We start from the raw sequence: 26,705 nt of genomic DNA on the forward strand, positions 1-26,705 counted from the left end.
GTTCTCGACCTTCCTAATGCCAGGACCCTTTAATACAGTTCCTCATGTTGTAGTGACCCCCAACCATAAAATTATTTTCGTTGCTACTTCATAACTGTAATTTTACTACTGTTATGAATCATAATGTAAATATCTGATATGCAGGATGTATTTTCATTGTTACAAATTTAACATAATTAAAGCATAGTGATTAATCACAAAAACAATATGTAATTATATATGTGTTTTCCGATGGTCTTAGGCGACCCCTGTGAAAGGGTCGTTCGACCCCCAAAGGGGTCGCGACCCACAGGTTGAGAACCGCTGGTATAGATGAACAACTGTAAACCTACTTTTGCCTAACCCTGTTTATTACCTTTATTGACTGATTTCCCTAATAAAATAGAAGCTCCAAGAGGGCAAGGATTTTTGTTTTGTTTGCTGCTGAATCTCCAGTGTCTAGAATAGGGCCATGCACAGAGAAAGTACTCAATAATGACTTGTTAATCCTCACCCGAGGATATTTTTTCCATTGATTTTTAGAGAGAGTGGAAGAGAAAGGGAAAGACAGAGAGAAACATTGATGTGAGAGAAACACATCAATTGGTTGCCTCCTGCATGAGCCTCACCCAGGGAGGAACCTGCAGCCAAGGTACGTGCCCTTGACCGGAATCAAACCCAGGACTCTTTGGTCCGCAGGCTGGCATTCTATCCACTGAGCCAAACTAGCTAGGGCAACTTGTTCAGTATTGTTCAACTTGGACTTAGAACTGTGTTTGACCCTATCTCTGTAATTTTCAACTTCTGTGTGACCTTGGGCTAGTTGTCTGTTTCCTCTGAGCCTCACTCTCATCATCTGTAAAATGGGGATAATAATTCTACAGACATCATAGACAAGAATGAAATGAAAAAAAATATTTAAAAGCACTTGACATGCTTCCTGGCACAGAGAAGGCAGGTAATGCATTTGGGCTGAAATCTGGTGACTGACCAGTGTCTTCTACTTCTCTGATCCCTATGGCATGCCCTTCCCCCATCCTAGCCCTTCTATCATCCATTGTGATCAAACCAATATTCCCATGCCTGGAGGCTCCACTCTTACTTGCCACAGTTGTAGAGTTCACAGCAGAAGCAGGTGTTGCCCCGGATGCGAGGCGTGCAGAATCCACGGGTGAGGTGAGGGCAGTTCACCTGAGGGCACACAATAGTGAGGAGATGAGCTGGCATTGCATGGGAGGCAGGACCCTTTTGGGACTGGAAATGTGAGTTAGCGACATGCTGTGAGATGAACACACCAATGCACGGGAGGGTTGGGCAGGGGACTGGCTGAATTGTGCATGAGGCAACTCACTGTGTAGCTGGGCTCAAATCCAGCCTCAGCCATGCCCTCAGTGTCCCATCCCTGAAAGGTGGAGATGAAGAGGAGGAAGGATGGATGGAAGAACAGACAGAAGAACAAATAGACGGTAGGAAATGAGGATATGACAGGGAAGGAAAATCATGGTATAGGAAAGGGGACCAGATGGGAAGGAAGACAGAGGGGCTGTCACATGCACCCTGAAGTACAATGGTACCTCTCTAGCTGCCTGGGTAAGGTTCCTCATAACCCTCGCGGAAGGAGAATTTTTGGTTGAGGAACTTATGACCTTATATAGGAAAAATAGGGTTAGGGGGACAAGGATTATCAGAGAACCTATGGAAGTTATTAACATTTTTACAGTCACCAAATTAACACAAGAAAGCAATGACAACGAAATCGAGACAAGAGCAATGACATTTTACCCATCATGATTAGCAAAAAATTTTAAAGATTAATTTCCATTTACTCTTGTTGGTAAGAAATTTTCCAGACTCTCTCCCCCATGTGGCTATATAGATGCAATGAAGTGTTTGTAAATTTGTTCAGTTGTGTTATAGAGAATATTCCTAGTAAATGAGCATTCATTTTTATCCAAATGCTCACGGACTTTCTGATAAGCATATAATATTTCTACTCTTCCCTTCTAACCTGAGGATAGTTAGAAAAATGGTAAATTTGTAATTGGGGAAAGAAAAAGAAGGCAAGTGGGTGGCAGGGCCATAAAAAAAAGTATTTGCCCTGATGCCTTGGGAGCAGGGCTATCGCTCTGCCTAACTCCATAAAATATAAGTTCACATTATGTTTTATATAGAATGGCTTCCCCTGAAGTTGTGTAATGCAGTGGTCATTTTATATCCACTCATCTCTCTTTTCTCCCAATCACAAGTTTAAATTTGTTCTAACTTTTGGCGCGGGGCAGGGGTGGTGGTGGCGGGGGAGGGCTGACTTTCAATATAGAGATTAACAGAGAACCAAAGTGTCAAGGTTCCTAGAAGCACACAGTACAGTTTCCTATGAAAGTGATCTCTGGGTTGGGGAAGGGCTATTATGTACTGAAATGGAAGCTCTCCAAAAATGACATGGAGCCGTGCTTCACCTCACTGTCCACCACCTCTAGTTCTGCATGAAAGGACATGGAACACAAAGAGAGCTGTGTGGGTCAGTGGAGAGAGACTCTCATGTACCCATTCAAACATTATCAGACCGGTCTCATGAAAGGGGCCAGGCTAACAGTCCAGCCCTCCCCAGAGCCACCAAGGGAACTAGACCTCTCAATCACCCTCATTTGACTTCCTGACCCCTCGTGTGTGGAGGACTCAGGATCTGCCCACCGCCCCCCTAGTCTAGGCCTAGTGCCTTGGTGGAGCTTCTGATTTTCTTCCAGCTTGGGCACCTGAACCACAGGCAACTGAACCATTATCCACAGAGATGGGGGAGGGCCCTGCACTGTGGCCTCTGTACTCTTATCTGTTTCTCTAGGGATCAAAGCCACAAACTGAGAGGCTGCCTGCAGGGGCAGAGGGGCAGCCTGTGTCCATAAAACAAAGTAAATCTTATTAGGCCTCATGAGGCTCCAACCTATGACCATAGTCTTATTAGCACTGTGCTCTGATCCGCAGAACAAATCAAAAACAGATACCTAGCAGCCAGCCTTAGGCCCCTGGAAAGGAGTAAAAGACAAAGGTTTTATACAGAACAGAAGACTTTCCCAAAAGGTAAGACATATAGCCTCATTCTGGCTCACCTCCTCAGCTTCCTTCTGGGATGTCTTGGGGACATAGTGGCACCGGTTAGCGTAGAGTGGTTTCAGATCCTATAAATGGAAACACCAAACCAAAGGGGTTTTGGCTTTGGAAAATAAAGCAGCAAGTGGTCTGATGGGTAATAAAAGATTTGAAAACACACACACACACACACACACACACACACACACACACACACACACACACCTGAGAGAGTAAGCAGTGGGTTGAATTAATTCAACTAAGAAGACTGAAAATGTGAAGATCAGATAAAAATGTTCTAATAACTGCTTTCAATTGAACCACTTGGTTAATGGGAAATTAGGAAATTGATTGAGAATTGGGTTTACTCAAATTTCCTCTCTCGTTTTATTCCTAGTCTTTTTCTTCTTGCACAGAGTTCCCAGGGACTGAGCTTCAAAGCTCCAGGTAATTGCAACATCACACTCCTAAATGATGGGGAGGGGATGGGGCTGGACAGCATAGCTCTAACAATGAGGTCTCATTATCACCTGAGGACAGGACCCGGGCTGGCTGACATGTACTCCCTGCTGTCAGGGCCACAGCTTTTCCAGAAGGAAGAGCTCAAGAAGCAAGCTCCAGGGGGATGGGCAGCTACTGAGATTTTAACTTACCTGAACTATGAGCCATTTTCACAAATTAGATAAAGACAGAGAACTCCAAAAATACTGCAAAATCCCAGAAAACTAACATGGGCCTTAAGAACAGTTGATTTACCCACTGGCTTGGCTAGCTTCCTCATAAGGAAGCTCTCAGGCACGGGGTACAGGGGGTGGGGGTTGGCATAGAACAATGCTGCCGGGAAGCTTGCAGGCAGGGGATGTTGTTCACTTTCAGGGTAACAGTAAACATCCCCAGTAAACATCCCCTGAGTGGTAGGGGGCTTGGGCCAAAAACAGGTTGGGACAGGACAATCAGTTTATGCAAAGTGACCTTAGGGGTTTGGCCAAAGCATCCTGGCAATGGGAGTTTACCAATTGCTTCCCACCCTGCCCCAAGTTCTCTCAGCATTTCCAATGATCCACATGTGATTTAGCATCTCCTGTTCCTGGCACCCAAGTGCTTCCTGCCTCCTAGCCTCCATACCATCAAGGACCTAGGACTTTCCATCAGCTGCTTCTACATGAACCTCCTGGCTGCCCAGTGTTCTAAAAGTACATTGTTCTATTGCCTTATCCTGGAGTTGGGCTGGAAAAGAATGAGAGTTCTCATGTTCAAACCCAACAGGGTTTATTTTCCATGTTCGGGTGATAGCAGAAGTTATTATTACCCTGTGGAATGGGAGGCTTGATGTGCTTGCTGGTCACAGCACTCCTGACCTCCTGGTTCTGCAAAAAGCATTCAGCCATCAAATACCCTAAATGAAAATACACATATGCAATGGCTGCCCATTTGGTGTTTCTGGTTGCTATTCTACATTGAGATCCCAGAGGAAGAACAAGCCTATGCAATTGAGAGGTAAGGAAAGGTCACTCAGCCAGGGCTCAGCAACCTTTTTAATCTAAAGGATCACCATCTCTGGAGTGAAGGGATGGAAATAGATATTGCTTTGTGGTGAGTATCTGCTCTGTGCCAAGCCCTCTTAGGGCATGTACACACCCATGACTTCATATTGTCCTCATACTTACCCTGACAGGTAGGTTATTATTATATCCATTTGGAGAAGGAGAAACTGTGGCACAGAAAGGTAATATGACTTTCCCATCTAGTTAATGGCTATATTTGGGGGAGGAAAAAGGGAGGAATTAGGAGACGAGAGAGAGAAAGAACAAGAAACATTTACAGGGGTGTGTAGGAAAGTAGGACTTTAGAAGTTCATATGCCCAAAGCCAAAAGACAGGGCAAGATGACATTAAAGGGCCTCAAAAACAGGAAAAGCTGGCTTTAACCCATCCAAGCAATACTAGGGTCAAGATGTACCTTTAATTTAAACTGGCCAACAGATATCACTATAAATGAATAAAGCCTCATTCCTCAAAAGTCTCTGGGTGTCCATTAGGACTGGCAGATGTCTTAGGACAGGTACAGTGGAAACACAAAGGTTTTCTTAAAGATTCATCCAGCCTTACCCCAACCCACTGAGTCAAATGTGCTACTTCAGGCCACTATCTGTGGGAGGTACACAGAGCCTGGAGTCAAAGGCAGATAGGGGTCATTAGAGGAAACTTCTGGTAAATATAATTTGGATTTTTACCCATTGCCTTTGACTGAAGCCAGTAATAAAACATTAAGAGTTTCCAGCAAATGCAAATCAAACCCACAATCAGATACCACTTCATACCCACTAATCCACTAGGATGGCTAGAATTAAAAAGTCAGATAATAACAAGAGTTGACAAGGATGTGGAGAAACTGGAACACTCATACACTTCCAAGGGGAATGTAAAATGGCACAGCCACTTTGGAAAACTGTCTGGTAGTTTCTCAAAAGGTTAAACATAGTTACCACATGACTCAACAATTCCATTCATAGACATATAGCCAAGGGAAATGAAAACATATGTCCATACAGAAACTTGTACATAAATGCTTATAGCAGCATTATTCATAATAGCCAAAGGTAGAAACAACCTAAATGTCCATCAGCTGCACAAACAAACTTTGGTATATCCACACAATACAATATTATTAGGCCATAAAAGGAAATGAAGCACTGATACATGTTATAGCATGGATGAACCTTGAAAATATTATACTAAGTTAAAGAAATCAGGTCACAAAATACCACATATTGTATGATTACATTAGTGGTTGCATAGGACTGGGGAGTAGGGGATGGGGAGGTGACAGCTAAAAGATATGGGTTTTCTTTGGGGGGATGATGAAAATCTTTTAAAATTGATGTGGTGATAGTTTGCACTAACTGTGAAGATATAAAAGTCACTGAATTGTATACTTTAAATGGGTGAATTATATGAGATGTGAACTACATCTCAATAAAGATGTTTTAAAAAATTAGGATAGGAGGGAAATGGAGGAAGCCATTTTAGCTCATGATGCCATCAAAATCTACTGCAGGCTTCTTAGCCACAAGGCCTATGTTGCTATGGAGACCGCCGCAGAGTGAATAATGTTTGTCAAGTGGGGATAATAATGCCTGCCCTACATACCTCACAGGATTGCTGTGGGTCTCAAATGAAATAATAGATGTGAAGGCACAATGAAACGCTACATGCATACACAAAAATAAGGCATTATTGTTATCAAGATGGCTCCTATTGAATTCAGAATAGCATGCATATTATGACTGAGTGCAACCATGCTACAAAAATAAGTACGTGCTCTGAAGGTAATATGCAAAAATGATAATAATTGGTATATGAGGGTGATAGGATTGTGGATAAGTTCCTGATGTGTCATTTGCTTTTTTAAGAAGAAAACGATGAAGAACAAGATGGCTGCTCTCAGCGCAAATCAGAGGGGATGGGTCTGATCTAAGGGCCTACATTTATATCCTGGCCCTGAAAGAAAATTGGGCAAAGGGCCTCTCTCTCCCACCTTTTTCTTTTACCCCTTCCCAGAAATTATTTCCAGAGATGCCATTTCAGATACTGCTTGGGTGGCAGCACTGACCATATGAATTCCTCTAATCTTGGCAAAGGAGGAACTAACTTATGTCTGGGAGGAGAGTCCAAGAACAAGTTGAAATTAAAATAATAATGTTGCAAATCATAATTTTCCATATCCAACCATACATATGACACTCCCTCAGGATGACCTGCACTATTAGCCCATGACTGAAATGAACTTAAATATCATTGATCCACAGAAGATCTCAATAATACAATTTAGCTCCAATTCAACTGTTTTAGAAAAACAAAACAAAACAAAGTCAAACTAGTTCATGACATGTTTTCATTTTTGATGTTGGTTCAGTTGGAATCAAATGACTATTTGAGTTTGTTGTGGGAGCTCAGTTATTTGCTGTGGCTTGATTTTTGTTTGTGGGCCAGATCAGAACTACACTATGACTTCCCTGGGACTTAGACACTTTTGCCTTTGTGGGCCCCCTCCTTCTTTTAAAAATATTGAAAATTATATTTTATTTATTTTAATTATATCTTATTATTTAATCGCCATATATTCATATTATACAAAAACTTTCTTTTGACCTATATATGCATCATTTTCTTCTGATTTGAAAAAAAATAATATTTTTATGGGCCCCTGAAAATAGTGTGAATCACAGGCACTTGTGCCTAATGGAGAAGTTGGCCCTAGGCCAGATGTCTAGAATAGTATGAAATAGAAAGTGCTGAAAAAGGGAAATGGAGAAAGCCATTTTAGCTCATGATGCCATCCTCTCCTATAGAGAGCCACATAGGAATGCTCTGAATCCTATGTGTCTATCTTATCCCCAGAGAATAAGCACAAATTTGGGTTTCAGGAGTAAAATGGCCTTTTTCAAGGCACAGATTCTCCAGAGTAGGAAGCAGTTGGCATCTTAACACCAGGACTGGGCTCTGAATGGAAGCTTCTAGTTCTGGGACTTTCCCTAGACCCCAATCACATCTCTACTCTCCAATCACTGCTGTAGTTGACAGCAAAGTTCAGGCATCCAAGAAAAGGTGGTCTGCTCTTGTTGCTGTTGAAGGAGAGAGAGGCCATCTATTGAAAACTTCAAGTCTCTCAGGAAGTTACTAGTATGTGGTTTCCTGCTCTTCTCTCCCTACTTCCTCTTTACCAACATCAGTTCTAAGCCATTCCCCTGGTCCCACTGCCCTGCCTTTGCCTTTCCAAATCTCACCCACATGCCAAAGGCTTAATTCCAGCCCCACCACCACTGGGAAGCCTGCCCTGACCTTTGAAGTCCAAGATAAAACACTCTGGTACTTAGAGTCTGTACCCTCAGCCTAGACCAGGGGTGGGCAAACTTTTTGACTCCAGGGCCACAATGGGTTCTTAAACTGGACCGGAGGGCCAGAACAAAAGCATGGATGGAGTGTTTGTGTGAACTAATATAAATTCAAAGTAAACATCATTACATAAAAGGGTACGGTCTTTTTTTTTTTTAGTTTTATTCATTTCAAACGGGCCGGATCCGGCCCGTGGGCCGTAGTTTGCCCACGGCTGGCCTAGACTCAGTTCTCTAGATGCCCGTGTGTCCATGGGTGTCCTCATCTCGACTGTCAGCTCTTTGGTACAGGGATCCTATCTTCTCTCTCTTCTGTTCCTCTCAGGGCACTCAGCACACATCCAGCACAGATTCAGTGAAGCCTTGCTGTAGTGCACACTTACTTTAAACCAGGACTAAAAATACTCACAATGTGTCTGGCAGCAAAGACCCCATCAACTATGGCACAACAGAAGGCTGCAATCACACCAAAGCTGATAAAGACGATAGAAGCCACCAACTGTGAAGGGAACAAAACAAAAGTGTCTGTTAGCTTTCCACTCTTGCTGCTTCTGGAGAATAGACGATCCCCAATAGACTGCCAGACAAAGCAGAACTCTGGCTTGCCACTCCATGAAGATGCTCTTTGCAGCCATGCAGGATTAGTGGGAGCTGAGGAAGGGCGAGGCAGAGAAGGGGCTGATGAAGCACCTTTTACATTTTCAGGGCAAATAAAGAAATTCACTCTGTGAGCCTGTGAGCACCAAAGAGGAGGCTTGCTGGTATCCAGCATGCTGTCCATGGCAGAATTTGACTGTGTGACTCTTCCATTCTCAGATTCAGAAAAATGTTGGATCTTTGACATCATGTAGTCCAACTCTCTATTTAATTTATTGTGAAATTAGAGGCTCAGAGAGTGGAAGTGGTGTGTGTGCCCAGGATCACCATCTAGTCCATGCAAGAGTCTGGTGCCCACCAACTCCTAGTCCACTGTTCTTCCCAACCCCTCATAGTGGGCATTGATGAATACAGGGATGATTCTGAGGCCTTGCATAACCCAACATGGTCTTCTGCATCATTAAATAAAGAGAACATTCAACTTAAAACTTAAATGTCAAAGACATTTTATAAAGGTTGAAGCCTCTGACACTGAAGCCTCTGTGTGGTGCATATGAAGAATTTCAAGTAAGAAAAACGTTTGCTTGAACTAGATTGCCCTATTCTCTGACCTTGTTAGACAAAAGAAATATTCCTAATAATTTATCTTCCATTACAAAGGTGGTAGGGAGTAGGTGCTTCCAGGGGCATGGATAGGTGCAGCCTGAGTCCACCATCTACTCATGTTGACCCCCAGAACTAGATAGATTCAGCGTTTTTCTTCCTTGAGGTGTTTGGGGGATTAAGGGGGAAATAGCATGGCATTAAGCAGCTCTCCAGGGAGAAGGAGGAATCAGAGCCAAGGCCACCCTAAGTTTCTCCCACCTCAACAGGCTAGGAGGAAATGCTTATCTCCTTTGGGAGTTGTTGAGAAACCTCTCCCCATAAATCTCACTTCACAGCACTAAAGAGAATTGGTAAATAATGGATGAACAATGTCATGAAATTGGCATTATTCGCTATGCTATGATCAGCTCTACAACTAAAACTCCCCCATTATTTTGAATAATTTAGGTCCAAAGTGCAAACACAACTGGCAGGGGGGAGTCCAGATGAAATGGAAAACAAGAACTATTAGAACTCCCCTGAGGGCGATTCCCCACATTGCTAGGGGAGAGCATATGATTAGAGTTCTCTGTCCCTAGAGCTATTACATTATCTGATTAAACTTACTGTTAAATAGACCCCATTATCAAAGTCAAGATGCACAGAGACTTATACTGGGGGAGCCTAATCAGTCCACCATCTGACCACTCACCAGGCATCTTGATTTACAAGCCCTATAAAACTACAATATGATTGCAATTCAGTCCATACCTTCTTTTCCTGCCCTCTAGGAAGCTTTCTCAGATGGAACAGAAAAATACAACAGCTTGCTCTTGTGGGAACCCATTAGGACATAGAACTTTCTAAATTTTAACTCCTGTTATATATGCTCATCCTCCCTTTCAAATTTACGACATACTTACTTTTGAACTACAGATAATGGAAATACTTTAAGACTCCATATTTTATTTTGTCATTTATGTGCCTCAAGTATATTTGTTCTCTTAATCAAAGTACTCTAGATTATAACTTCCTAAAAGTGGGAACCCTCTGCAAAAACTTCTTCAAAAGATTATGCACCAGAGAGGAAGATGTGACAGTCACCAAAAAACCAGGGCTGTGGCAATGAAAATCACAAAAGCAAAGGGATTTTAGGTGAGGACAGTCTCCTGACTGGATAGTCTGGGGCAGTCCTCTGGGAGTGAGGAGGAAAGCTAAGGGCAAGATACAAAATATTGTATCCCTGTGACTTGAGGAGACTAGCTAGGCCCCTGAGGGAGCATCAGACAAGATGAGAACAAGTCCCAACCACAGAGTCACTGAAAAACAAGTTCCCTGGAGGCTTAGGCGAAAAGGCAAAGTAGCAGTTTTTTTGTGGCCCAATTTGGGCAACCTTAAGAAATGTGTTACTTTCAGATGAAGAACTTGATTCTATAGTAATGAAAACTTACCATCTGTCGTTTGTTCTCAACGAGGTTGGATCCGATGATTCCAAGGAATGATCCGAAGCCAAGCTGCAAAGCAACAAGGCACACATAGCATGTGGGGAAATGGTCAGCCTGACCGCACAATCATTCAGCTTCTAGATATGATTCAGGTTAATGGAAAGTGACGAGGGTATAGATGCTAAAACCATATGCAGTCGTTACTTACACAAAGTGTATGCAATAAAAGTATTTCTCCCACCAGTTGCCAATTTTTCCTTGTAGATAGGAATCACGCCTAAAAAGAAATGTATCTCCCCAAAACTAAAAGTCAAAGTCAACCATAGCTTTTCAGAGCCTGCTAATTTCAATTTCAATATTCATTACCTAGCATGTAAGTGGTGAATCAGTAAGAGACATATAATGGGAAAAGCACGAATTATATTCTGATCTTTATCCTCTTTAAAGTGACCTTCCAATCTGATGTATGGATTACAAAATAAAGGTTTGAAATAACAATTTTTGATGCATCTGGCACACTAATAAAACCCAGGAAGTACTTTAGAAATCAGCAAGCACCTTAACCTAAACTTAAAAAAAAGAACAATTTTTTTGAAAGCCTGTATTTGTGGTTGACCCACTGCAATTTATGTTAGTACTTACTCACCTCTCCTTCCATCTCTGCTTCATTTACGGACAGAAAGCATTCATTAAAGGATGTACAGAAATGGCAGCATAAAACCCTGAAAAACAATTTCCCTATCTACTAGTAAGTGGCTGGGCTGATGGTTTGGTGTAGCAGATCCCACTTTCGTCTCAGTTCTGCCATTAGTGGACTGAGTCTGCCAGTCTCAGCTAAAAATGATCACTAACTGATAGCTGTTGATGGGGATGAAAATGAAAGAAGTAAAAAGTGGTGAGAATGGACCAATAAACCTTAACACAAGTTCAGCGATGTAGTTACATATCTTTTTAGCCTCACTAATGGTCTGGATTTCCATCTACAGCCTTACCTTGGCTCACCGGGGCATCTATTTCAGTTCAAGGCCCTAAACTTTACACATAGGCTTGGAAATCAAATGGACCCATGGACTGGGCAGGAGTTTGGTGGGGCAGTGTAGGGGGACAGGGTGGTTGTCTCAGAAACCCAAGAATAAAAGGAATGAATACAAATGTACAAAGACTCACTCTGCAGGGCCACTCAGCCAGCAAACCCTCTTGGGAAACAGAAGCTGAAGTGCATAAGGTTGCACAGATCCCATGCCATCCAATACTCTACTAAGAACATCCTCACTCAACAGCTAAACTATACCTATCTCCCACCTGGTCTTATTTTAAAGGTAATTAAAAAGAGTTGTCCTAAAGTATACTGATTAAAACCTGGTTATTTAAAAAATATAAAAAACCTGGTTATCAGACTAGCTTGGCTTCTAACCCCAGCTTGTGTTCCACTTATGTTTGTGCAATCTTAAACAAACTGACTGACCTCTCTAAACCTCAGCTTCCTTATTTGGAAAACAGTGACTAGTAGTGGCCCTGTTATAGGACTTTTATAAGGATTAACCAAGATGATACAGTGAAAGAACTTTGCACAGTGCCTGGTACATAGTAAGTACTCAGTAAATATTAATTACTCTTCTAGTGATTATTATTACTGTTTTAAAAAACAATTAACTTTTGAGCAGCTCTAACCTGATTTGAGCTAGAAAATTATATCATTACTAGAGGCCCAATGCACGAAATTCGTGCAAGGGACTTGGCCCTTGCTGCAGCCCTGGCTTTGTCCGGAAGGTCATTCAGCTGTCTGGTTTAATTAGCATATTAAGCTTTTATTATAGATTTGCTGTGTTCCATAGTAGACTTGTGTTCTATCTCATCCTCCCCTCCAATATGTTTCACAGCTTTTATTTTTTTTAGGAAGAACTCCATGAATAGTCTGTGCTTATGGAACTCTGGGCCACTTGTGGACATTGAAAGGAAGTTGGAGGCATCTTCTTACATGGAAAATAAATGCTTTTACTGAGTAGTTCAGTTTCCACAGGTATTCACTGAATGTCTCCTGAATGCCAACAGCAGTCTGCCTTAAGATGGGAAGCAAAGACACTAGCTATTTCTGCACTCTCATATGGCTATCTAATGGCAGTGACCAGAAGAGATGGGCTAAAGTCTCAGGGGATTGACTGGCAAGACAAGGCACACTGGGACTGGAAATCCCAGGCAAGCCAGTTACTTCATTCAATTCCCTCACGTCTCCTTCCATTCCATTCTGTTCTACTTCAACTCATCCAATTTTCTAACATTCGCTGAGTATTTTGTCAGATAAATAAGAAGATATGGCCCTGACATCCAGGAACTCATAATCTAGTGAAGGAGATTCAGACTGTGGGTATAAACAAAGTGCTATAGGAGCAGAGAATAATTCATTTTTTATTATATCCTGGCTCTGTTACTTATAAATTGTGTGGCCTTGGGCTAGTCTCTGAACCACTCTGTGCTTCATTTTCCTCATCTAAAAAATGGGACTCATGCCTGGCCAGCATGGCTCAGTGGTTGAGCATCGACCTATGAACCAGAAGGTCATGGTTCTATTCCCAGTCAAGACACATGCCCGGATTGCGGGCTCAATCCCGTGTGGGGCATACTTATCAATGATTCTCTCTCATAATTGATGTTTCTATCTTTCTCTCCCTCTCCCTTCCTCTCTGAAATAATAAAAATATATTTAAAAAGTAAAATAAATTACATTTTAAAAATGGGACTCACAATGTTACCTATAATGCATGGCTACTATGAGGATTAAATGTGATAAGGTACAGGTATACTTCGGAGATATTGTGGGTTCGGTTCCAGACAACTACAATAAAGCCGCTATCACAGTGAAGCGAGTTGTAATCTATATGTTAGTGGAGGTTCTTGCCTTCAATTTTTAAAACACGCAACATCTGTGAAGCATAATAAAGCAAAGAGCCATAAAATGAGATATGCCTGTGTGTAGTGTGACTTGCATAAAGGAGGCTGCTAAATACATGGCAGGTCTAAGATTTCACAGAGGAGGAGGCATTTTAACATGAGCTCAAATGATAGGTAGATTCACTAGGCAGGAAAGTAATTATCTTTTGAATCCTGGCTGGAAGAATTCACTCACCTGGATGACAGGTTGATGACCTCAGCAGTGTCGCTAAAACTACCGTACCTTTGAAAAGTATTTTAATTTTGAGAAGCACTTGTCCTCCATTTTGGTCATAGTAATGTTATGGAGTTTGGTAGTGCTCATATCATTCCCATTTGACAGGAAAATGGAGGTCTATAGCATTGTATGGACACGTTCCTTCTTGTAGCAAGTTACTGGAAGGGCCAAGACTAGCCCACAGGTCCTATGAGAGTCGGGGTACTTTCAACCATGCTTTGATGCATTTGTGGCCAGTGTTTGTAAGTATAGTCACCTTTATAGCTGTCCCCCCCACCCAAGGAAGAAGTTCTCTCTGGGGATGGAGTGAGAAGTCCTATTTGAGGAAGAGCTGAGGGGTTGAAAGTAAAGAAGAAAAAAAATCAACAGAATTTCCTGAAAATGGGCAGCTGCTTCTAATCAACTGTTTGCTCTCCTGAAGCCTCAGAAAAACAATCTCTAAAGAGAACTCTCATGCACTGTTGGTGGGAATGCAGACTGGTGCAGCCACTGTGGACAACAGTATGGAGGGGCCTCAAAAAATTAAAAATGGAACTGCCTTATGACCCAGTGATTCCATTTCTGGGAATATATCTGAAGAAACCCAAAACACTAACTTGAAAGAACATATGCACTCTTATGTTTATTGCAGTATTATTTACAATAGCCAAGATTTGGAAGCAGCCCAAAAGCCCATCCGTAAATGAGTGGATTAAAAAAACCTGTGGTACATTTACACAATGGAATACTACTCAGCTGTAAAAAAAAAAAAGAAGGAAAATTTACCCTTTGCAATAGCATGGGTGGACCTGGAGAGTATTTTGCTAAGTGAAATAAGCCAGTCTGAGAAAGACATATACCACATGATTTCATTTATATGTGGAATCTAATGAACAAAATAAACTAAGACAAAATAGAAACAGACTCACAGATACAGAGAACAGACTGTCAAAGGGGAGAATGGTTTGGAGGGCTGGGTGTAAACAGTGAAGGGATTAAGAAACAAAAAAACAAAAACACCTCAGAGACAGACAACAGTATGGTGATTACCAGCAGGAACGGGAGGTGGGGGTGGTAGAAGAGGGTAAAGGGGGGATAAATGGTGATGGAAGGAGACTTGACTTTGGGTGGTGAACACACAAAACAATATACATATGGTGTATTATAGAATTGTGCCCTTGTAACCTATATAATATTATTAACCATTGTAACCCCAAACTATTTTTTAAAAGAAGGGTAATCTCTGTGGTCACCCCTTGAGAGCTACAGGGATTCATGGAACATTCAGACCTTTGGACCTCCAGCGTGATCCCCTATTACATGAACAAATAACCACTTTGCTTTATTTTGGCTACCCTCCACTTGTAGAAGAAAAAAGATAAATCATTAGAAATTAAAGTCAGAGTGTCAAGTGCTCTTTTTGGGCTGGGCCCTATAACCTATGCCTATTTCCATCTATTGTCCCAGAGACCCAGTGCTGAAGCTCAGAAGGATTAGTCATTCAATACACAGATATCAGTTGGACACCTATTCTGTGGCAGGCACTGTGATTTGGAGTCCAGGAGGCGGGGAGGGGTATGACACCAAGACCAGTAAGATTCAGCTTCAGGAACTATAAGGTGAACTGGTCCACAATTCCTTTCCATTATCCTGAAATCCACAACGCTCTGAAAACCAAAAGGGTTTTTCATAACTAACTTGGTAGCAAAACCAGACTTTAAACTGATATGAGGTTTTTTTAAAAAATCATCTTTATCGGCTTAGTGTAAAAATTCAGTTTATGGTAGAAATATGAAGGTGCTCGATTATGGGGTGTTCCTCACGACCCCACTGGGATGTTAGATAACATATGATATGTGCACTATATTGCCTTCTAAAATAAAAAAGTCTAAAGTCTAAACCCATCTAGCCCAAATCAAGGGTTCAGATAAGGGATTGTGGACCTGTATAAACAAAGCGAAATGAAAATATAGTGCAATATCCCACAAAGCAGGATGTGAGAATTTTCTAGGAATCATTAGTAGTCGGAATCTATGGTAAGTTCAAATACAGTAGACATCACTGTGGACCCTAGTAGCTGAGAAATGTCCCTACTATGTCATTAAGTTGGGATAAGACAAAGCATTTAGATATACAGAAAGAGAAAGCAGGGTGAATGTTCCGGGCCAGGGGTAACCATGAAAGTGACAATATCAAGGCAGAAAAGCCCAAGTCATGTTCAGGGGACTGTGAATTAACAATTTTGGCAGAAGAGAGGTCATGGGAACCCAGGCCAAAGGCATCTTGCGAGAGCTTTGAATGAGAACACTCAAGAAGCAACAAGGAACCAATGAAGGTTAGAACCTTCTGGCATTATAAGTCTTATCTCGCAAATCAAGTTTTGCATGTCATCTTTAAATGTACTTACTATAGTAGCAACTTTAATTTAGAATGATCTTATATTTTAGAAACATTTTCAACAAGAGGTGGACAAAAATTCTGCCTAATTCATGATAAACCACCAAATCCCACTATCCAGAGCTCCTTGTATTTCCTGAGCATTCAAGTTAGTCAAAACTTGGTTGGATTTATCAAGAGTCTTTACCTGTGAAGCTCAAGTCACACTGGCCTAATGAAGGTTTCTGGGCTATTAATTGTTTCTGAATGATCCCTGTTGTCCCTGTCTCCTGATATAATTTTCAGTTAACTGACCCCCCCACATCCTCCAAAGGAAATGGGGTAAAAACTCCTGTGTGTGTGGTTTTTTCCTGAAAGAAAACCCAGGCTGGTGTGGGCCCTATCAGTACAACAGCTGGGGAGAGGGTTCAAGAATGAAAGGCGTTCCGCACTGATCCGGTGGCCAACTCCATCTTGTGGGTTGCTTGGGAAACACATTTAAAGGCCTCCCTCTTCTGGATCTAAAGTTACAGAATTATAGGGAAGGAGCAGGTTCTCTCCCCTGCCTTTTTCAGTTTCATACAACCCAGGCTCTTGTTTTTTTAGGCCTTCAGAGTAGAAAGTTCACCAACATTCTTTTGGAATAGTATGTCTTAAATATGTGAAGACAGTAAAAATGCAAAATTGATGTTTTTCTTTGGAGATTTTAATTTTTTAAATTGTACAATTCAGCCTGTATAGATGAGTATAATTTTAAAGATGCATGTGTACACGTGTGTCTTAGGGTGGTGATACCACATTCTAGCTCTGGTGAGTAGCTAACTCTCTATTATAATGCACCTTGTTGTACAAGGGCATCTCTTTTGGCAAAATAAGTATGCCCTAGAAAAGTTTCACATGACTTAGAGTTATGCAAACGCTATATTTTAAAATGCCCAAGATCTCAATATTTAAATGAATTGTATGGTAAGTCTTCTCTTAATCTAATAATTGCTCCCTAATTTATCTGTTTTGAAATTTAACTTCTCATATATTGTTAACACATTTAACCAGAGTCCAAAACAGTAGGGTTCCAAATAACCTGAAAATTTTTCACAGTCCTATACAATAGCATTTTATATTCAAAGTGACCAATTTGACAGTATAAATCTTAAAATGCCACATTATGCTCATTCTGGTTTTATTGCTAAGCATACTATTATTTATTGTGTTTTAGTTGCTTGTCCACCTGAATTAGACTTCCCTGAGGTGTTCATTAAAATGCATATTCAGCATGTCTTACTCTTTCAATCAAAGGTTAGCACAGGAAAAGAAAGCTCAGGTCCTAGGATCCCACCCAGACAAACTAAATCAGGATCACTGGGTGTAGGGAGCAGAGCTCTGTATCTTCCACATGTTCACCAGGTCATTTCTATGCATGCCAAGGTGGGTAAATTACTGGCTTGGAGTTTATATAGTACCTCTCTAATAGCCAAACTATTCAATTAGTGAAAGTGTTCCATTCCTGGACAAATCTTGATTCTCAGGCACTTACTGTTTCACAGGTATGAATCCTAATTGTATTTGTTACAACATGATCTGACCTATAGACTCAAATGGATTTTTCTGCTTTTCAAACTGTAACCTTCCCCCTTCGATTTCTATAATTAAAACCCTTTAAAAATCAACAGGAACTATAAGAACAAATTTTTAAAGGTTAAACCATGGGGCACACTGTCTGTTAAAGATGGCTCTCCTATTAACATTTCCAGATGAGCTTTTAGTGAAGAGCACACACAGAGACACACGCCCCCACAGCTTCAACTGGCAGCTCTAGCTGAACATCAGGTACTCAAATAACAACAATCATGCACCCTCCTTCCTTTGTTAATGTATTCCCACCTAGCCACCCACAGCCAGATCTTCTACAGAGAAAGTTCATAGCCACCCTTCGTGAATAGGAGTTCCTACTCTTAAAGTACATGGAAAATGCTTTTCCTTCACCCATGGAGATTCTGAATCTTGGCTTAAGCCTTATTAGCTCATCAGTCAGAAATATTTCACTAAATGCAGCTACCTGAAACACACAAAGTCACACAGACCCTATAGATTGCTTTTCTAAGTTACCAAAATGCAATCTTCCCTCCCTTTCCTCCCCGCCCCCGCCTTGCTTGTGTTTAAAGGTAAAATCCAATTCTGCTGACGACTGGTTTTCTTGCCTCACCACAGGAAGTGGACTGAGTGAGTTCTCACATCATATGTTTAACAGAGGGCACCAAACTGTGTCTGTGGGACACCTGCTCTTGGCTAGCTAGGGGAGCCCTGCTGGCCCTAAAACTGTAAAGCCACATCCCCAGGCCACCTTCAGCTCCTGGGAGTCCAGCCCATGTCATGCCCTAGCTTTGCTGGGCTCTTGAGGAGGCTGACTATGGAATTAGTGACCTAAGCAGCATGCGTCAGGCTTGTTCACTGCTGGCTTGTCAAAGGCATCCATCTTTTACCCCTTTCCCTCTCGTTGCTTCTCTCTCCCTTCCCCACCTCTCAAAGAAAAAAGAGAGAGAAAAAAAGAAAAGAAAACAACAACAAATACATCTGAACTCTTTGCTATCCTAAAAAATATATATTAAAAGAATGAACCATCCTAAAGTACCTTCCTGTTTTCCCACAATTACAATTGGGAATTCATTTGATATTGAAAATATGAGCCAAATTCTAGAGTTAGGTTAGCAGTGTGTGTGGATACAAATGAGATTTTGTTTTTCTTTCCTTTACCCCCCCAGCTTTATTGAGGCATAACTGATAAATAAAATTGTATATATTTAAAGTGTACAGTGTGATGGTTTTATATAAAATGAGGTTTTGTGTGCCCTGGCCAGTTGCTCAGTGGCTAGAGTGTCGGCCCTCGGACTGAAGGGTTGAGGGTTTGTCAAGGGCATGTACCAAGGTTGCCAGTTCCCTAGCCCGGTAGGGGCCAGTGGGGGAAGCAACCAACCGCGGTGTCTCTCACACATAGATGTTTCTCTCTCTTCTCTCTCTCTTCTCTCTCTCTCTCTCCTTGCTCCCTCCCACTTTCTCTAGAAATCCTTGGGTGAGGATTACAATAAATAAATAAATACATACATACATACATACATAAATAAGGTTTTGTATGTAAAGAGTGCAGCAGTTTCCAAAGTGGATTGCATGCACCCTGGGAGTGGGTAAAACAATCCACTGAAGTATGGAAATAAACTATTAGAACTTTTGTTTCCTATTTGTTTATTTAAAACTAGAGGCCGATGCACAAAATTTGTGCAAGAGTAGGCCTTCCTTCCCCCAGCTGCTGGCACCGGCTTCCCTCTGGCACCCGGGACCTGGGCTTCCCTCGCAGTCCTGGCTTTGTCCAGAAGGTCGTCTGGAAGGACATCTGGTCTAATTAGCATATTAAGCTTTTATTATTATAGATAAGAAAGGAATTAAGTGTTACAAATATTCAATAAACAAACTGTCATTGGCACCCTCCCTCAATGTGAATATCAGACAACAAGGTGAGCTACCTGAGGGAGGAGGGCAAGTTCCAAGCAGCAAAGGGTTGATGGTGGAGCATTTTATGTGTGACCAGATTGTCTTATCTAGTTTTAACTAAATTAGTCCCAACAAAATGGACAAGTAGTTCAGAAAGACTCCTGCTGAGAAACCACAAATTGAAGATGATCCTAATAATATAAGCACAAGCCAGCAATAAGAAAACAATAGAGCTGACACTTGTAACTCTTAGGATGAGCTTTTTGTCAGCCACATGGTGAGAGCAACAGTAAAAAACAATGACACTCACTGGTTGAGTTTCGGCCCATGAACCAAGAGGTCACTGGTTATGTTCCCAGTCAGGGCACATGCCTGGGTTGTGGGCTCCATCCCCAGTGTGGGGCATGCAGGAGGCAGTTGATCAATGATTCTATCTCTCTATCCCTCTCCCATCCCATCCTCTCTTTCTAAAATCAATACACACACACACACACACACACACACACATCCTATATAATAAAAGCCTAATATGCTAAGTGTCTGGTTGTCCATTCAACCAATCAAAGTGTAATATGCCAATCATATGCTAAGGCTGTTCAACTGCTCGCTATGATGTGACTGACCACCAGGGGGCAGACAGTCGACTGGCCGACCAGTCGCTATGACATGCACTGACCACCAGAGGGCAGATGGTCCAACCGGTAGGTTAGCATGCTGCTGGGGTCTGGCTGATCAGGACTGAGTGAGACGGACCAGACACACCCTGGAGCCCTCCCACGGTTCCTCCCCAGCTGGCCAACCTCCCACATCCCTCCCAGGCCCTGATCGTGCACTGCTGGGGTCCCTCGGCCTGGCCTGTGCCCTCTCGCAATCTGAGCTGAGGGACCCCCACCCCGAATGCACAAATTTCATGCACTGGGCCTTTAGTATGTATATAAAAGGCTAATACGCTAAGTGTCCGATTGTCTGACTGGTCACTATGATGCGCACTGACCACCAGGGCCCACACACTCAACGCAGGAGCTGCTGAGCTCCAGTGATTTGGCAGCAGAGGTTCTTGGGTGATGCACCCCAAAACCAGAGCAGAGGGAGCCCAATTCCTTGCGGGGCTGCGAGATCCCATCTTCAGCCATGGGTTATGTTGTTTCTGGGGCACTGTCGGCCCTGAATCTGGTTTACTGCACACTTGCATTTGCGTCCCATGTCCTGTATGACAGCAACTTTGCAGAGTGCCCTCTTGTACTCTGGGACCGCTTGGGGGATGTTGGAGAGCCGATTTTGGCCCAATCCCAGCAGGCCAGGCCAATGGACCCCACCTGCCAGAGGGATCCCACTCACTCCGCAGACGCTGGGGAGGGACCGCAAGAGTTTGGCTCCAGGGTGTGTCTGGCCCCACCCAGTTCTAACCCACCAGCCACCTTCTAATTAATTTCCTTTCAATGTGCAAGAATCCATGCACCGGGTCAATGATGCAATGGCAATCTAATCATCTGGTAAGAAGTCAGACAAAAATATTCAAAATTATCTAGTGGATTATTTGAATAAGGATTTATAGCCACTATCTTAAATGACAGACTTCATGTTATGTGCATATCATTCTTTGTAATTTAGTTAGTGTTAATATAAAGATGTTAAAATTACTGTTTATTTCACTGTATCTAAATTTTGAATGTCCACTTTGTATATTTTATAAACATGTACATAATTTATAAAAAAACAAATATACATATTTTAGGAATAAATATTCTACACATTTTTCCTGATAGGAGTGCAGGATCACTTTGGATCACAGAGTCCAAGCTGCCAGGGTCCTTAGATTTCAGGTAAGATCAGGAGACTTCTATTATATATTGAAAAGCAGATGCCCAGAGAGAAATGCTCAGAATCACACTGCTACTTAGGGATGGAGATGCTTAGTCCAGTGTTCTTCTTAATGAGCTCAGAGTTGTCTTTGTATATATTCATATAGAGATATATAAAGGAGGAAAACTGAGCAAACATTAGAAACTCAAACCGAATTGAAAACGATTGAAGTAGAACCCAAATGTCTGTAGCCAGCAAGCTACTGAGACCCAACTATGTCTTTTATACTTACAATAACTCCTGGGTAATAGCCCCCAACAGTCACATTCTGGGTCCTGGTGGTTGCAGCAAGGCCCACCGTGAGAATTAACACGGACACAATCAGCAAAGTCACGGTGACATAGATGGAGTTTCGTTTCCTCCGATTGAAGGCTCCTGAAAGTACACAGAGAAACTGAAATTGTTCATTTTGGCTGGAGAAGAGATGGACACAAAGAAAAAATTACTAGTAAGGTTTTCCTTTCCTATTCCAACTGGTAACTGGGGTTATCTCTGGGGAGTGGAATTGTGGGGAAGAAATGGAGCTTCAGTTTTTTTGGCAATCATCAGGTGCCACATTCACAATAAAAATATATATTTCCAGTTTGAAAATAAAAAAAGCAGAAGAAATCTTACCAGTTACATAAAAAGAGCAAATTTTTGTGCTTTCAGCACTCTATAAAAGATGTCATACCCACTTAGTAGAGTGTGTTTTAGTCTAAATTATAAGGCATATGATAAATGGGAAGTGTGCGTGTGGAAGTATTAAATGAAAATATTTTAAAGCCAATGTGTAACTAAGAAGGGCTTTTTTCATAAGCTGGAGATATGAAATTTCATTTTCAGTGTAAATATCAGAACCAAGCTAGAAACTGGGATTTTTTTTTCATTTATCTCTGACATTTGCCACCTCATAAACTTTAAAACAGTGTGTTGGCAAGATTTGTCACATAACAAATGTGTGTAATAAAGTAAGTGTTTGGAGGCCATTAGTCCGCAAAGATATGTATCAGGGGAGGTAGATGGAGAGGATTATAACTTATACGTGTATAAGCTTATGTGAGGGTGACATAAATATAAATGATGATAAACCCGTTCTCATACTCAGTGCTTATCAGACATGATCACACAAACCAATATTTTTTTCGAAAACAGGCTTATTAAGTCAGATAGAAAAATGATATCTAGACTCGCTTTTCAATCTAATTTTTTTAAAGGAATTGAGCACTGGAGCACTGCAGCACTGCTCCATACTCTGCATTTCTCTGACCTGGGGAGGGGCTCTCAACAGGAAATACCAGGCATGAGTTATCCTATGAGAATCTAGCTCTCTAGTGAGGATGAAGCAGTGGGGAGCCTTCTGATGGGGTCGCCCATCCAGTGGCTTGACTGTCATTTATGGGCCTAAAAGGGGCCGCTTGGGTCTGTTCACTGGATCCCGTCATTGGGGAGGCCTCACTGTAGCCTCCCGAAGCTGCTGCCCAATGAAGCCGCCTAGACTGCACCACTAGGAAGGAGGGGAGAGAGGGGTTGAGGAAAGAGGGAGGGAGGGGGAAACTGTTGGGATTCAAGAGGCCTGGTGGTGGTGAGAGGGAGGGGTGGTTGCTGACCCTTCAGCCCCCAGCAGACATCCCCTTTTATAGGGAAGAAAATAATCGAGAGTGCCATTCTGGATTAGCCCCACCATCCATCTTGTCTTCCCCAGTGCAGTCCCTGCAAGGCTCCAAGGGAGGTGGGAGGGGCTGGCGGTCTCCCCTGACGTCAGCCTTGAAAGTGAGGGCATGACTCATCAGGGTCATTTCTAATAGGATATTAGTCTAAGACTAGTTTACATTGAAATGTAGAAGTGGCGTGAGCATTTATAGGCACCCACGCTGCACCCTATTGCACCCGGGGAGGAGAGGCAAGGAGAGTTGGGAAATGAGGCTCCCCTCCAGTGGTGCCTAAGTCCAGTCTCCACGGGAAAACAGAAAGGACCACTAGAGAGATCTGTGACATCAGGGCCCTTTGTGTGAAAGGGCTATTTGGGATGCAATTGGCAAGCAGACTGATGGTAAACAGGATGAGCAAACCTGGGAGAAACCAGACTACAAGTGGTGCGGATAGAGGAGCAGGACTTATTTCACCTGTTTACCTTGAAGGTTAGTTAATCCTTCCTCTGGATTTTGAGGGGATCGAAATGATTCTCTAAACCAGGGTCCCTACGTCTATTCAATAATAGACACTACTCAGTGAATCTTTCAGTTGGTTTCATGGAGGGACTTTGAGCTAAACTTACCAATATCACCTCCCATTCCTGTCTGCCTTTCTCCTTTGTCACTCATACCATCTCTGCCCCAAATTGGCAAAAGAGAGTAAGGGAAACATCTAGATATACCAAGGTTATCTTTGTGACACATGAAAGTATCTCTACACCTCACATGTAACCTTAGAGACTTAATTGGGGGAGTGTATGTGTGCATGGTCTTTCTGATTTTTTTTTTTGTATCACTCGCCTGCTTCTTCCCCACATGGCTTTTGATCCTATTCACAGCCTTTGGGTCTCCTTTGCAAATATCACTCTAACTCTTAAAAGCACAGGAACCAGGTCAGAAAAGTGACTCAGCAAACCACATGGTGTCATTTGAAAATCTATTTTTTTCCCCTGCTTTAGAACCTGAATTGAAAATCCAGTCAGCTGAGAAACCCAGGCAAAGATCCTAGAGCTCCACCGGGGCCTTGCCTCTAGTTAGGATTTGCTTTGGGTAAAATTCCTAAGAAAACTCTCCCATCACTAGGTTGAATATCTATTCTCTGTCCCCCCCTCCTCCCCCATGTCACCCCTTATTTTACACTATAAAGACCATACTTGTGTAAATGAGATCATTTCTAGTTGCACTTGGGGAATGGACCATTTTAAGGAACGCTGGGGGTGAATTCTTTTAAAAAGTGAAGAATCATCCCTCCATTTATCTTTAGTGTTAATTTGACTTAAAAGTCACCTCTACTTAGAGCAAGACAGACCTTTTCTCTGAAGGCGTGGCCCGGTCTCCTAAAAGGCAACTCATGTGTCTGCTTAGGACATTTTCCTGGTGATGGTTTTATTTTGGAAAGAGGTAGAGCCCTGTTCTTATTATGGTGCTATTTAGAACCTGTTTTAGATGTTCTTGTAAACAGAGGATCATCTGATTCTGAATATGTCTAGTAAATGAACATATAAAAAACCCTCAAATACTACCAGGTACTTAAATAAAGCAGCAGGTACTTGAAAACAGTGCTTATCACAGTGTTTGATACCTAGTGAGCAGTCAATACTTGTTGAATAAACAAGAGGCAACATCTCAGAATTGCTTCCTTTCTAATAAAACAGGCTATGGGGGGTGTGTATGAATAAATATAGGTAACTTTCATGGAATTGATTTTTTAAAATAGGGCACACCTGATGGCTCTCCAGAACTAAAAGCTTTCTTGCCAACTAGTGTCACAACCCCAATGTCTCTCACTAGCCTGTCTACTTGGTGCCCAGCATATTCCAGTTTGAATAACAACAACCTCCCCTGTGACGACAGCAATGAGAGTCTGAAATCCCATCATTGGCATTGCCTGCCCCCCTCAGTCTGGCAGCCTCCCTGCAGGACTGCTGCAGCCCTCCTTCTCCGCAGTGCCCCACCTCCACCCCAGATTCGTGAGGACCAGGATGCTCAGCTCTAGAAGCACCCAATTATTTGCTGTCTACACCCTTTCAAATACAGCCAGCTTCTCCTTCCTCTGTATTTCCCCCCTGGTCAAAGTCCCCCCACTCCATCCCTACACTGCAGTTTCTGAATCTTGGTCTTTCCCTTCCTCTGAAACCTGTTCAAAAGACACCTCCTCCAAGTTTTTCTTGGCCAAGCTCACTCTACTGGAATCACTCATTTCATGTCCCTGTGTTCCTAGGTACCTTACTCAATAAGTATATTAATTATAACTGCTACAATTATAATTGTAATTGTGGGTCTGGTCCACAACACATCTGGTGTCCACCCGTTTCAGGATTATGTATCTGACAGGAACACCAAGGTGTGGGTTGCCAGTAGGTAGGGTGATAGTCTCTGCTCACTTGTGTTTCACCTTGTACATGTTCTTGACTACCCTCCTGATTATAAATTATGTAATCCCAGTGCAGGGAGGATGAGGGCCCAGCATCCTGTCTTGTGCACGGACTAATTTGTTGTTGTTGATGACTGACTAATTTTCGAGGCTGATCTTTTGAACTGATTAGCATTTGCTTACCTTAGCTTTGCCACACAGGGGGGTCCCAGGAAGTCCCAGCCTTGAGCATCCATGGAAACAGGTGGCTGCCCACAGAAGAGCCTCAAGGCTCTGCCAGTCTCCCAAACATTTCATTAAAGGCACTGAAATCCCCCCACCCTCATTGGCAAATCTTTGACCAGAGACACCCATCGGTGAATTGCAAAGTGTTATTTGAAGGAGTGCCCTGCTGTAGTAGAGGTGCCTTAGCCCCTGGGGGTGATGTTGCTAAAAGGGAAAAGGGGGTGCTGGGAGGGGATTAAGGGACGCTGGAGTCAGATTACCATCTTTCTATTGCCAAGCACTTTGCTCAGCTCCAAGCTATGGACTAACCATTCATCCCCAGGCAGCGAGTAAGCAAGTAACTCAGCATATAGTGCAGACACCTTGGTTCAGTGTATCTGTGTGTTTTAAATTTTATTGTTTGGCTGTGGTTGTGTCTTGCCTGTAGGGAGAATCCCCTCAGAAATTCTGCCCTTGGAGACTGACCCACCCACTACCCTTCCACTCCATGCAAAGGAAGATGGTGTTGCCAGAGCTGAGTTAAGTGGGAGTAGCTCCTAAGTAGCCTAGACGCTGATTCAGGCCTGGGCTGCACAGGGCCAGCGCCAGGGAACTCCGGGGAGACTCAGTTGTCCAAAGTGTGAAAATCCATGGTTACCACTCCACTCAGGAATTTGCTTGAGCCCTGGATCTGCGGACTTTCCAAAGAGGGATGCATAGAGCATACTCCCACTTCATAAGGGATCCATGATTCTTTCCCCGCAGTATCTGGACGAAGCCCACTTAACTTCTTGTTGCGCAGACCTTTCAGGAAACACAAGATTGGCCAAAGGCCCCCTGGGAGCCCAAGAATCTCTTCTTGTTCCCCAACCCACAGAGCAGTGTGCCAAACAGCAACATTTTAAGCCCTGGGCTACTAACCTGCCTATTCCTCCCCAACAGGATGGCCAGGCGCGAGGAAGGGGGTGGGCTGCTTGGCAGGTGGTTGTGGTGGCTGTTGGCA

The 26,705-nt window shown here is 42.6% G+C and overlaps 1 protein-coding gene across 3 annotated transcripts in view; it reads right to left on the reverse strand.

The window, feature by feature from the left end:
- The window catches only part of TMEM255A (transmembrane protein 255A), a 56,235-nt gene that overhangs the window by 27,415 nt on the left and 2,115 nt on the right, over nucleotides 1–26,705 (reverse strand). For 2 of the 3 annotated variants that reach the window (XM_005884668.2, XM_014532119.1), the window contains exons 2-7: nucleotides 21,684–21,826; nucleotides 10,591–10,653; nucleotides 8,367–8,456; nucleotides 3,084–3,152; nucleotides 1,554–1,625; nucleotides 1,082–1,170 (exon numbers count right to left, since the gene is read on the reverse strand). In XM_005884668.2, the coding sequence (XP_005884730.1) occupies nucleotides 1,082–1,170; nucleotides 1,554–1,625; nucleotides 3,084–3,152; nucleotides 8,367–8,456; nucleotides 10,591–10,653; nucleotides 21,684–21,826 (526 nt within the window). The remainder of the gene's footprint in view (nucleotides 1–1,081; nucleotides 1,171–1,553; nucleotides 1,626–3,083; nucleotides 3,153–8,366; nucleotides 8,457–10,590; nucleotides 10,654–21,683; nucleotides 21,827–26,705) is intronic. The other variant, XM_005884669.2, reaches the window with a different exon arrangement.

This window comes from Myotis brandtii, unplaced genomic scaffold, assembly GCF_000412655.1.
Source record: "Myotis brandtii unplaced genomic scaffold, ASM41265v1 scaffold846, whole genome shotgun sequence".
NCBI classification, from domain to species: domain Eukaryota; kingdom Metazoa; phylum Chordata; class Mammalia; order Chiroptera; family Vespertilionidae; genus Myotis; species Myotis brandtii.